Genomic DNA, 13,348 nt, shown 5'->3' with positions numbered 1-13,348 from the left:
CCCCTTGAGACAGAGAAAGAGACAGAGGATAGAGATTCCCCAGTCCCTTTCTCTGCAGCCTCAGCTGCACTGAGAATGAATGGAGAGAAGACAGCGGCTCCTCTCCATTCATAAACTGACACATTGTAATCACAGGAGATTACAATGTTTCAGTTATGTGAATGGACAGAGTCAGCTGACTCTATCCATACACAAAGGAAGGAGGAGGAGGACGGTGGAACTGAGGGGGACAGAGAAGGAGAGGGGACAACGGAGGGGGACAGAGAAGGAGAGGGGACAACGGAGGGGGACAGAGAAGGAGAGGGGACAACGGAGGGGGACAGAGAAGGAGAGGGGACAACGGAGGGGGACAGAGAAGGAGAGGGGACAACGGAGGGGGACAGAGAAGGAGAGGGGACAACGGAGGGGGACAGAGAAGGAGAGGGGACAACGGAGGGGGACAGAGAAGGAGAGGGGACAACGGAGGGGGACAGAGAAGGAGAGGGGACAACGGAGGGGGACAGAGAAGGAGAGGGGACAACGGAGGGGGACAGAGAAGGAGAGGGGACAACGGAGGGGGACAGAGAAGGAGAGGGGACAACGGAGGGGGACAGAGAAGGAGAGGGGACAACGGAGGGGGACAGAGAAGGAGAGGGGACAACGGAGGGGGACAGAGAAGGAGAGGGGACAACGGAGGGGGACAGCCGAGAGGCACAGCAGAACGGAGGGGACAGCCGAGAGGCACAGCAGAACGGAGGGGACAGCCGAGAGGCACAGCAGAACGGAGGGGACAGCCGAGAGGCACAGCAGAACGGAGGGGACAGCGGAGGGGGACAGAAAAGGAGAGAGGAACGGAGGGGACAGGAGAGGCACAGAGAATGAAAGAGGAACGGAGGGGACAGCGGAGGGGGACAGAGAATGAAAGAGGAACAGAGGGGACAGCGGAGGGGGACAGAAGAGGACAGAGGAACGGAGGGGGCATGGAGGAGGATGCAGTGACAGTCAGCGGTGACCGATCACCGCTGTATGTCACTAAAGCAGCTGAAAGCCGCTGGGGGAGAATCTTGTAACTCCCCCATGCGCTGATCACAGCTGACTTCCAGGTATCGGGGGAAGCATCGGGAGCATTTGCCCGAGTACAAGTACTTGGGCAAATGCTCGGTATCGGTGCCGATACCGATACTAGTATCGGTATCGGGACAACCCTAACTGTAGGAATGGTATTGGCCAGGTGATGAGCGGTGCCTGGTTTCCTCCAGACATGACGATTGCCATTCAGGCCAAAAAGAGTTCAATCTTTGTTTTATCAGACCACAGAATTTTGTTTCTCGTGGTCAGAGTCCTTCAGGTGCCTTTTGGCAAACTCTAGGCGGGCTGTCATGTGCCTTTTACTGAGGAGGGGCTTCAGTCTAGCCACTCTACCATACAGGCCTGATTGGTGGACTATTGCAGAGATGGTTGTTCTTCTGGAAGGTTCTCCTCCATCCAGAGAAATACTAGAGCTCTGTCATGGTCACCTCCCTGACTAAGGCCCTTCTGCCCCAATCCCTCAGTTTGGCCAGGCGCCCGCTCTAAGAAGAGTCCTTGTGGTTCCAAACTTCTTCCATTTACAGATGATGGAGGCCAGTGTGCTCATTGGGACCTTCAAAGCTGCAGAAATTTTTCTGTACCCTTCCCAGATCTGTGCCTCCATACAATCCTGTCTATGAGGTCTACAGACAATTCCTTGGACTTCTTGGTTTGGTTTGTGCTATGACATGCACTGTTAACTGTGGGACCTTATATCCACTTCCCACCCGGCCACTGCATATGTACGGCCGGGTGGGCGCTCTCTCCTTCTGAGTGGACGTTCAGGAACATCCCTCAGAAGGAGAGGATCAGGCGTGGGCCTGCGCAGCGGCACGGCGCATCTCAGATCGGCAGGAGGGCTCTGTGATTGGCCCTCCTGATCACATGACGGCCATGTCCAATCACAGCCATCATGTGATGTAAACAGAGAGCCGGTTGCTAGGCGATCGGCTCTCCTCTCCTCACACATTAGTTGTCGGTGAGGAGAGGAGAGCGGATCGCTGCAGCCGGCTGGTGATCAGTGTGTATGAGCTGTTTTTTACAGCTTTTTACACACTGATCACCAGCATAGTAACACACAGGGTAAAACACATGTCCCCATAGTAAAAACACCTGTCCCCCACATATGTCCCAGTAAAAACACATGTCTCAATGATTATCTGCACACATGTCCGTGATCACCTGCGCACATCTGTCCGTGAAAACATGGACCAATTATTATACACTTAACGGGATTTTTTTTACCAAAGACATGTAGCAGAATACATTTTGGCCTAAATTCATGACAAAATTCGATTTTATTGGATTTCTTTTAAAATAGAAGAAAATATTGTTTTTGTTCCAAATTTCCACTCTTTTTTCGCTTATATCGCAAAAAGTAAAAAACAGAGTCATGAATAAATACCACCAAAAGAAAGCTCTACTTGTGCAAACAAAATGATAAACATTTCATTTGGGTACAGAGTAGCATGACCGCGCAATTGTCACTGAAAGTGCGAGAGCGCTGAAAGCTGAAAATTGGCCTGGGAAGGAAGGGGGCGAAAGTGCCCGGTATTGAGGTGGATATACACAGGTGTGCGTCTTTTCAAATCGTGTCCAATCAACTGTAATTACCACAGGTGGACTCCAATCAAGTTGTAGAAACATCAAGGATGATCAGTGAAAAGAGGATGCACCTGAGCTCAATTTTGAGTGTCATGGTAATCAACGACTGTGAATACTTATGTACATGAGATTTCTTTGTTTTTTATTTTGAATAAATTTGCAAAGATTTCAAACAAACTTCTTTCACGTTGTCACTATGGGGTATTGTTTGTAGAATTTTGAGGAAAATAATGAATGTAATCCATTTTGGAATAAGGCTGTAACATAACAAAATGTTGATAAAGTGAGGTGCTGTAAATACTTTCTGAATGCACTGTATATATAAAAACAAACAAAAAAAACAAAGCAGAATTTAGAGCTAAATTCTCTTTAATATTCATTCCAAGCAACAGGAATAATGAACGAGCGCAGAGTAAAGTGTGGGGCTAAAAGGTGGGAGGAGTCTGTTCAGGACCCTCCTACGAGGATCTGCCTCCTAGAGAGTGTATTTAGCTAGGTGTGGGTCAGAACTGTGTGCAAACCTTCTCCCCTTTGCAGGTACCAGGGATTGTACCAGGAGACAGAACAGCTTTAAAACCTGGAAACGCCATTCATAGAAAGCGAGGCTTAAAAGAGACAACAGGGAAAAATACAGAAGGAAAAATAAACGAGCAGGATAGTCAAAAAAAAGACAGGGAATAAACAAGGAGGAGCAGGGACTAGCAGCAGAAAAAATCTGGAAGAATAGCAAAACATTAAAGTCAAGCACCCCCAAGAACTTTCTATACAGAGACTCCCTCCCCCAACCCCCCCCCCCAAAAAAAAAAAGATTTTGTGGGGCATAAAAAAAAATTAATTAAAAGAACAACAAACTAAGTTATCAGGAGGTGGGACTTTAAGGAAACCTGTCTGTACTGGCAGAAAATGCAAGCTGCCAGTGTTGAAAATGCTTGTTACCTGGCTGTCATGCTGATCCATTAGCTCTAAAACTTGGACAAGTATACAGACAAGGAGTTCTGAACTTCCAGCATGCATGCTTGTTCCAAGTCCATGAACGTACTGAAGTCAAAGACAGCCAGGCAACTAACTTTCTTTGGAGATGTTAAAGCTGAAATACAGGCAAATATAAAAAGAGACACAATGCAGCTCTGTTTGTTTTCTTTTTAGTACAAGTAGTGCAAGTACCTTCATTTTCCTTGTAGAAGCCTCTTGGAGGCTCTGCACAACAGAGGTCGGACTGGAAAAAGGAAAAGCAGCATAAGGAGCCAAATCAGTTTTGCTGCAATGCTCATGTGCCAATAAGGAGCATGCCGATAGGAAAGAGCAGCGGGCAGTCTGCCAATTTCAGTCCCTTTTCTCTCCAGTCACAGTCTGGGGGGGGGGGGAATTATGAGACCTGCAGGTGCTACCTAACCGCAGGAGGGGAAAAAAAAAAAAAAAAAAACAGGCTTCATGCTCTGCCAGACAGGGATCTGCTAGATGGCAGAGCTGTGTGAATCTCAGGACAGGATAGACTAATACATATCATTTGGCAGGTTAAACAGTTCCTTTATATGCATTTTTTTTTCTGTATTTGCCTGGAATTCAGCTTTAAAGCCCATCCCCGGGCAAATTACCCCCCCCCCAACCATGCAGTGGGGCTGTGCTTGCACTGCATGGGTTAGTACAAAGTGAGTACAAAGCTTACAGTCACCCGATCCTTTGGAAAATGGCGCTCCCCCACTTCCAGCGGTGGACTGTTCCTGGTCTATTCAGCCTGCTCTGCGCATGATGGTGTCATGACTATTCAAGACCGCTGGAGCGCAAGGGGGGTTCCGGACTGGTCTTGTGCTGGTAGGATCGGAGAATTAGGCAAGCATTTCTCTGCTCTCCTCTCTCCCCTAGACAAAAATGAGTTAAAATGTACAGTGCAGGTACAGCCCCACTGTGCCTGCACAAAAATTTGCCCGGAGTTCAGCTTTAGGCCCCTTTCCCACAAGCGGACTTATCGGGGCCACCTGTCCGTTTTTTTAGGTGGACCCAATCGGAAGATCTATTGCCTTCTATTGAGTGCTGGCCCGCCGACATCCAGTCATCAGCTTGGATGTGGGCAGGCCACCACTCGATAGAAGGCAATGTATCTTCCGATTGGGACGTTCTGCTAAAACCAGACGGATGGGGATCTGTTCCTCATCCCTCTAGCGCACAGGTGTCAAACTGGCGCCCCTCTAGCTGTTGGGGAACTACAAGTTCCATAAGGCATTGCACGGCTGACAGTTACAAGCATGACTCCCACATGCAGAGGCATGATGGGACTTGGTTATCCAAAAGCTGGAGGACCGCCAGTTTGTCAAACCTGATCCAGCAAATTAGGTGGCCGTCAGGTGTAAACCGAGACAGGCATTCCGTTTACATCCAACCAACCATGGAGTAGAGCGGGCTGTGTCTGCTCAGCATAAGCGGACACGGACAAGCCATCCACCTGCTCAGTGGGGATCAGCATACAGATTCCGCACTGAGCAGGCGGCCTCGTCGCCTAGTCCACCCCATGTGAAAGGGGCCTTTAACAATGTCAGCCCCCCCAGCTCACGACCCCACAACAGGTGTCCCTTAAAAACCCACCTTTTGCAAGTTCCAAAACCCCAAAATAATTCAGGAACAGGTCTTCATTTCCCCCCCAAACTCTTATTTAAGAAAGTCCCAAGATCCTGTGCAATATAATCATCCTTCCAAAACCAACAACAACGATTTTAAGAGAACGGCTGAACAAAAAAAAAAAACAAAACAAAACATGTAGGACATTCGATGTGTTTCCACCCCAGAGAAGAAAATGTCAGGTGTAGAGGTCCTCAAGGCATCCAAAAATACAAAGCAGTCATGAATACCCCAAAAACAGTTACAAGAACAAATCAAGGTTACAATAATTCCGAGTTCCTCTTCACCAAATGGGGACCCCCTGGTACTTTCCCCTACACCCTAACAAGTGCAGTAATCAAAAAAGGGCACCTCAAATAAAAGGGGGGGGGGGGGAACCAGCAGTGAAGACAGATCTAGAGAAGATTAACAGGGCCCATTATATCCCCCCCACCCCCCCAACAGAAATCTCCACCGATTAAAATGAATTTGTTACGTTATTATCCAAACCCAGAAACCGACCCCATCAACTCCCCGTATACACCACAAAATTTCAGCACAGTCTATTCCTGGCGTGCCGTTCCGCAGGCTCTTCATTCCGAGTTAGTGAGGAATAACGTCTGCCAGTGGCCACCTCTCTCCGTCATAGAGTTCACACCTCTCAGAAGAGCAACACCTGCTCAGCTAAAACCAGCCTCACACGTGTAAAGGGGGGGTGGGGAAAGCTGGACAACGCACCGGGGGGGAAACGCACACTTTCGAGACATCCGTTTTTTAGCATAGTTACAACTTTTGGATCAAAGATATTGCATAGGAGTGCTCAATCAAAGATTCATCGCTGGCATGCGCTCAGGTGCTTCCTCGTCACCAGTGGATGCCTCTTTTTTTTTTTTTGCAGCAGTCTTGGTTTACGATATCTCTTTCTGCAGATTACAAACTCTTGAGGTGCACATCTACCATGTTAAAGAAGAAGCCTATTTTGAACTCTTTTTTTTCTCTTTTAGGCATGTTCCATCTAAATCCCGACGTGGAAGCTGTCTTTAGAGAAGTGGACCATGGACTGTCAATGGGTGAGGGGAGACGTTGAGCAGTGAATGGCCAAGTTGAAGCAGTCTCTCGGGATAAGCTTGTGTGGTGCCTATACCACCACCGATTGGAAAAAGGTCTATTAGAGTATGTGTTTACTACAGCTGACTCTTGGGGATGGAGCAGCAATGCCAGGCTTGTTTAGAACAGTCCCCTCAAGACAGCTGGTGGGGGGCTTCCAACATCTCCATCAGGAAGGTGTCTATGGGAGTGTCTCCGATGAGCTTGAAGAAGAAGAGGTGCTCCAGACATTTCAGACCGATGGATCGCAGGGCAGGAAGGCGGAGAAGTAACTTTGCAAACCTTAAAAAGGAGAAAACAAAGGAGATTTGATTGGTCGATTTTGGCAAGATATAATGCAGAGGTGCTCAACCTAAAGTGGTTCTAAAGGCTGTTCTTTTTACCAAACATCTCTATACTTACTGCTACTTTCATTGCACAGAGCGGCCACAGACCTCTTCTTCTCGGGTCCCCCGCCAGCGCTGCTGTCTAATCCTCGCCGCCTAATGGCCCAATGGGAAGTGCGTGCTTGCTCCTCAGCCCCGCGCTGCTTCCATTGACACAGACAGTGGGACTTGGCGCTGCCCCCGCTACCTCATTACAGGCTTTGATTGAAAGCCCAGTGCCCAAGCAAAGCCAGCGAGACCCAGAAGTGAGAGGAGATGCAGACATGCACAGAGCTGGATCGAATGAGGGCTCAGGTAAGTATTGGGGGAGGGACAAAATCAATGCCTAATGCAAGGAATGCATGAAGGTAAAAAATGTTAAGGCTTTAGAATTACTTGAAGTGATCTGGTATCCGGTTGTGGGCCACAATCAACTATGGGGTTTCACTGCCCCCCTAAACTGCAAATGTAAACAAGCCCCTATAAGACACTGATCCAGAGGTGCAGCACAGTGTACTTACGGCTTTCCTGCAGGTTAGCTGTACCGAGCCAAAGACTTCTATTATATGCTGCGGTTTTGGTGCACCTTCTGAATTCAGCGGTTTTGGTGCACTTTCAGAAAGCTCACCATACCCACAAGGTATAACAGAAGTCTATGGCGCAGTACAGCTAACCTGCAGGAAAGTCACAGGTGCACTGTGCTGCACCTGCAGATCAGTGTGAAAGCAGCCTAATGGTCCTTTTTCTAGAAGACTCATTATACCTTTGCCTTACAAGTTTTTGTTTTTGTTTTTTTTCCCAGGGCATACAACCGCTTTAAAGTGGAGCAAAAGCCTAACTATAACTATCCCTAAAAATGTTCTTTCCCCTCTCCTCCTACCAAACTTGTATAAAAAGATGTGCACTTTCCTATTTTAATCCGATCACATGATCCCACAGCATCAGTTTCCCTGTGTCACTGAGCAGCTGCAGCAGGGGAGAGGAGGGAAGTACTGACAATGGCTGGGCAATGGGAGCCTCTGAGTGAAACACAGCTCCCAGATTTCACAAATGTTGTCGAGTGAGCTGCAGGATCACGTGCCCTGACTAGAGCAGAGTGAAAATAGGTAAGTACACAGATCTTTTTTATGCAGGATAGGTAGAAGGCGGGGGAGAGGGAACATTTCCAGGAATAGTTATAGTTAGGCTTTTCTTCCACTTTACTCGCTTGCCGACCAGCCACCATCATACTGCGGCAGGTCGGCACGATCCCACGAATCTCTGTATCTACACGTTGGCTCGCGGGAACGGGATAGCAGGCGCGTGCACACTGCACTGTGGGGGTGCCGATGCTTGTGGCCGACTTTTGCGATGAACGCCGGCCACGAGCGATCGCGGGCACGAGAGGCAGAACAGGGAGGGGTGTGTGTAAACACACAAATTCCTGTTCTGTGAGGAATGACAGATCGTGAGTTCCCAATAGCTAGGAACCACGATCTGTCATCCCCTCTAGTCAGTCCTCTCCCCCTACAGTTAGAAACACACACAGGGAACACAGTTACCCCCTTCCATGCCAGTGACATTTTTACAGTAATCAGTGCATTTTTATAGCACTGATTGCTGTATAAATGCCAATGGTCCCAAAAATGTGTCAAAAGTGTCCGATGTGTCCGCCATAATGTCGCAGTCCCGATAAAAATCGCAGATCGCCGCCATTACTAGTAAAAAAAAAATAATAATAAAAATGCTATAAATCTATCCCCTATTTTGTGGACGCTATAACTTTTGCGCAAACCAATCAATATGCGCTTATTGCAATTTTTTTTACCAAAAATACGTAGAATACAGATCGGCCTAAACTGAGAAAAAAATAGCTTTTTTTAAAAAAAATGGGGATATTTATTATAGCAAATAGTACAAAATATTGTATTTTTTTTTTTCAAAATTGTCGCTCTTTTTTTGTTTATAGCGCAAAAAACAAAAGGCGAATAAATACCACCAAAAGAGAGCTCTGTTTGCGGGAAAAAAAAGGACGTCAATTTTGCTTGGGTGCAGCGTCGCACGACCGTGCAATTGTCAGTTAAAGCGACGCAGTGCCGAATTGCAAAAAAATGGCCCGGTCATTTAGCAGCCAAATCTTCCAGGGCTGAAGTAGTTAAAGTTGAAGTATAGTTAAAGCTCTTTTGGCCCTACTTCTCCTATGGATCACAGGAGTGCACTCCGTTCTGCACTCCTGTGACCAGTTTTCAACCGACAGCGGGCTAAAGTCTTTAAAGTCAAGATCCTCCCAGATGCCTGACTGGCAGCTGTCTCAGCACACACCGCTGAGAGCCTGAGTCAGCTGCTCCTGTCCTCTTCACAGCCCGGCGCTGCAGTGAGTACTGGAGGGGCAGAGAGTTGGTGGCTGATGATGCTGCTTCCACCTAGGAGAGTACGATTGATTTTGTTTTTTACAAACCCATACTTCTCCTTATAATAAGCAATGACCATCCCTCACCTTCCTTGCTGGTCAGGGTATTTCTGCTTGCAGTAAGATTCCAATGATGCATAGACCTTCTCCCTCAGAACCTCCACATCACCTGGATTAGACAGTCCTTTGGCATCTGGAAAGCAGGACAAAAAAAACCCCCAAAAAAACATTAAAATCCTATACAACAGTGTAAGCTGTTAAGTTACAGAACAAATAACTGGCCAATAAGGCATCAGGAAACCTTATCTTGACTTGACTGTATGGGGGGGGGGTATTGTCTAAGCGAGTAGTCAAGCTAGCATTAGCTTTGGAATTTCAACAAGATGAAGCTGCAGCTTCTCTATTTCTATCTTGACAGTTCACTAATTACACACAGCCAAAAGTATGTTCAAGTGTTTCCATAGAAGGGTTCTGTTAATGCTAAAAAATATATATATATATATATATATATATATATATATATATATATATATATATATATATATATATATATATATATATATATAAAGACATTTTGGATAATCGTGCACTTCCAACCAGTGGTAACAGTTTGGTGAAGGTCCTCTTCTATGCCAGCAGGACTGTGCCCCTGTGCAGAAAGCCAGCTCCATAAAGACATGGTTTGACCAGTTTGGAGTGGAGGAACTCCAAGTTTCCTTCACAGAGCCCCGACCTGAACTCTACTGAACAAATAGCTTTAGCTGGACAAAAGTCTTAGCCTAGGTTCACACTTTTTGCAATGCGGCACATTCCATGTGATTCGCACTGCATTCCTGTGTAAATCACATGCAATGTCTGTGTGCTGCAATTTGAGCCATTCATTTTATATGGGCTTAAATCGCACCGCATCAAAAAAAAATTTTTTTAGCTGCACTGGAACCATGGCTAAAGTGGTCATAACTTATTTTATTTTTTTACCTCCAGGCTCCTCAAGAAAAAAGAAAAAGGGAACACATTAACCCCTTGATCGCCCCTAGTGTTAACCCCTTCCCTGCTATTTTTACAGTAATCAGTGCATTTTTATAGCATTTTTTTTACCTCCAGGCTCCTTCAGAAAAAAAAAAGCTACAAATAGTCCAGCTGCTGACTTTTAATATCAGGGCACTTACCTGTCCAGAAATCCAGCGGTGTCCTCACCCAAGCCGATTTTTAAACGGGCTATCGGGTGATGGCGCCGCAGGGGGGAGGACATGAACTGAACCGGAAGTGGGAGCGGGTACCTGTCAAACCCAGGTACTCAGTCCCCTTCCCACCCAAAAGGTGCCAAATTTTCAGAGGGGGGGGGGGGGGGGGGGTTGGAGGCAGAGAAGCAGAGCTTTCCCTTTTGGGCGGAGCTCCACATTAAGGTGAAAAATGTCTCAGTATGTGCAGGCCCTCCTTGGTCCCCTTCATATTTACTTGAGCCTGATCTCGATCCAGCGCTGTACCAGTCTGTAGTCACTCTCGCCTCTTCCCTCCACTCTAACAGGTTTTGCTAAGAGCAGTGTGAGCCATTGGCTCCCGCTGCTGTCAAACTCTATGACGAGGGAGTAGGGGCGGGGCTGAGCCTCGCTGTGCCTCTATAGATGCAGGCAGCACGGCTCTGGATGGAGCCCACAGATGTTCCACAGTAGGAATCGGCTTCCTACGGTGGCATACCGAGAAGAAAAGTAGCCAAAAAAACCACTGCACAGAGCAGGCAAGTATATAACACGCTTGTTATTTTTTTGACTTCACAAACATTAAACTGGCAGTACTGAAACAGCAGAATTCAGAGTAACTGTGTCATGGGATCACAGTGCATGAGGGTGCAAACAGTATTAAAAAAGCACTCTGGATGGCTGTGCATGCTGAAATAAAAATCTTTTAAGATAAAGCAATCTGCATATACTGAGAGTATACAAAAGGCATCATTGCTGACCTTCCCTCTGATAAACCTACTGTAGGTACATGGCTGGTTTCAATAACCTGAATTGCATGACTGCAGATCGGGAGCTCAGTACCTTCACTTGCTACATGCTTGATCCAGGTCAGTGACTCAAAGTATTGAAGTCAGAGACAACCTGGTTTGATAAAAAAAAGAACCTAAAAATCCCTTATAACCTGAGCACCCTGGATTTCTAAGTATTGTGCAAAGAAACACATATATAATACAATACAAAAATCAGTATATAAATAAAGCAGGTAAGGCTCAAAGCCCCCAAAAAATGTATAAAGAAAAACAACTGTTTTCATACCGCGCTAAAATACATAAAGTAACAAGTGAGTAAATGATAAAAAAAAAAAGTCCAATAATCCACCAAAGGTTGAATTAAACCCACACGAAGTTCTATATGGCAGCCATACTCTAACACACGATTTTATCTCCTATGTAAGTGCAACCTGTATTTTCTTAAAGCAGAGTTCCACCCAATTTTGAGAGGTGGTTTTAAACAAAAGACCACCTCTCCACCCCTCTATTTTGGATGTGTAAAAAAGAACATTTTTTTTTAGTTTCTAACTAACCTTTTTTGGAAGTAGTAAGAGTACTTCCGATCCAGCTGGGCCGCGGCCGAAGACGTGACATCTTCTGCGGCGAGCCCCCCGTTGTCTTCTGGGACATGCGTGTGTCCCAGAAGACAAGCTGGCCATTCAGAAAGCGCTGCGTGACTCGCACAGTTGGAAACCGGCAGTGAAGCCGCAAGGCTCCAACGCCGGCTTCCCTTAGTTGGAATGGCGGCGCCTGCGCCCGATCTGATGGACGGATCGGCCTCGGGGGGCCGATACCGCAGGCTCCCTGGACAGGTAAGTGTCCTTAATAAAGGTCAGCGGCTACAGTGTTTGCAGCTGCTGACTTTAAAAAAAAAATTTCGTCTGGAACACCGCTTTAATAAATTTTATTCATTCGAGACTTGTGAAAATTTCTGAGCTGCCCGTCTCTGGATATCCATATGCATTGCCGTTTTTGACTACCTGTAATAGGTGTCAACCCAGTCCGGTGATTAGGACATCTACCTAGTGGTTGGTGGAAGGAAATGCACTTAGTACTTCACAAGGTTATTTTTTGATACTCGAAGAGGATATATCAGCACTTCGTGTGGGTTTAATTCAACCTTTGGTGGTGGATTATTGGACTTTTTTTTCATTACTCACTTGTTACTTTATGCATTTTAGCACGGTTTTAAAACACAGTTGTATTTCTTTATACAGAGACAACCTGGTGTACATATAGCATTCCTAGGTGGTCAGCCATGCCCTCCTCTGCATTTCATTCCCTTAGGTTTACTTTCGGGTTCTCTTTAACATCAGTGGCTGCAGCATACCACAGTTGCTGGTGTGCGCCAAGGAGAAAACAGTGCTCATGGATTGCAAAGACCCATCACACAATTTACATTATTTACTATAATAACGTTAATGAAAGGTCACAAAAGGACAATTCAATCATCTTTATGCGCTGTGGCGTGTTGTGATGCGATGTAATGCATCACAACTGACCAAAATGTAGCATGTCCTACTTTTTTCAGTACAATGAACACAGGACTCGAGGTAAATCGCCTTGTCTATACAATGGGGACTGTGATGGACAAGGCTGCCCAGGCCCAGCCCAACACATATGGTGTGAATGGGTCCTAAAGCTGAACTTTACCTTCAGTCTTATACATTTGTACAGTCTTCCCTATTCTTTACTGAAACTGAAATGGCTTACTCTGATTTCACTGCACACAGAGATTCTCACAATGTGCATTGGAAACTGCAGCAAATCAGAGAGCCCGCCTCATTTCCTGGCTCATGGACATCTAAGGATTGATTTACTAAAACTGGAGAGTGCAAAATCTGGAGGCAGCTCTGCAGAGAAACCAATCAGCTTCCAGGTTTTACTGACAAAGCTAAACTGAACAAGCTGAAGTTAAAAGCTGATTGGCTACCAGGCAGAGCTGCACCAGGTTTTTAACTCTTGGAGTTTCTAGTATCATTTAGCACTTTCCTCCCCAGCCCATGGCTTTCATTAAGTGGATTAAAGTTCATTCAACCATGGAACCTCAGCATCATATGTGGGTGTTACGGGGGTCTGCTGTTTTCAGGAACCTATGATCTACTTGCATTGCATAGAGAAGCACAAAGACCCACCAATGAAATTACTGGGTGGAAAAAAAAAGTAATGTAATAAAAATTGAAAGGTTTTTAATAAAATTTTCATTAGCATGTAGAGGATAGAGGAACCATA

The 13,348-nt window shown here is 46.2% G+C and overlaps 1 protein-coding gene across 2 annotated transcripts in view; it reads right to left on the bottom strand.

Moving 5' to 3' along the window:
* Positions 1-3,003: 3,003 nt before the first annotated feature.
* RXRB (retinoid X receptor beta) overlaps positions 3,004-13,348 on the bottom strand; it is a 79,352-nt gene continuing 69,007 nt past the window's right edge. For both annotated transcript variants that reach the window (XM_073598231.1, XM_073598233.1), the window contains 2 exons: positions 9,193-9,298; positions 3,004-6,633 (listed from right to left, as the gene is read on the bottom strand). In XM_073598231.1, coding sequence (XP_073454332.1) covers positions 6,486-6,633; positions 9,193-9,298 — 254 coding nt within the window. In that variant the 3' untranslated portion in view covers positions 3,004-6,485. The remainder of the gene's footprint in view (positions 6,634-9,192; positions 9,299-13,348) is intronic.

This window comes from Aquarana catesbeiana, linkage group LG09, assembly GCF_042186555.1.
Source record: "Aquarana catesbeiana isolate 2022-GZ linkage group LG09, ASM4218655v1, whole genome shotgun sequence".
Classification (NCBI taxonomy): Eukaryota; Metazoa; Chordata; class Amphibia; order Anura; family Ranidae; genus Aquarana; species Aquarana catesbeiana.
This window is presented reverse-complemented; position numbering and strand designations above follow the sequence as displayed.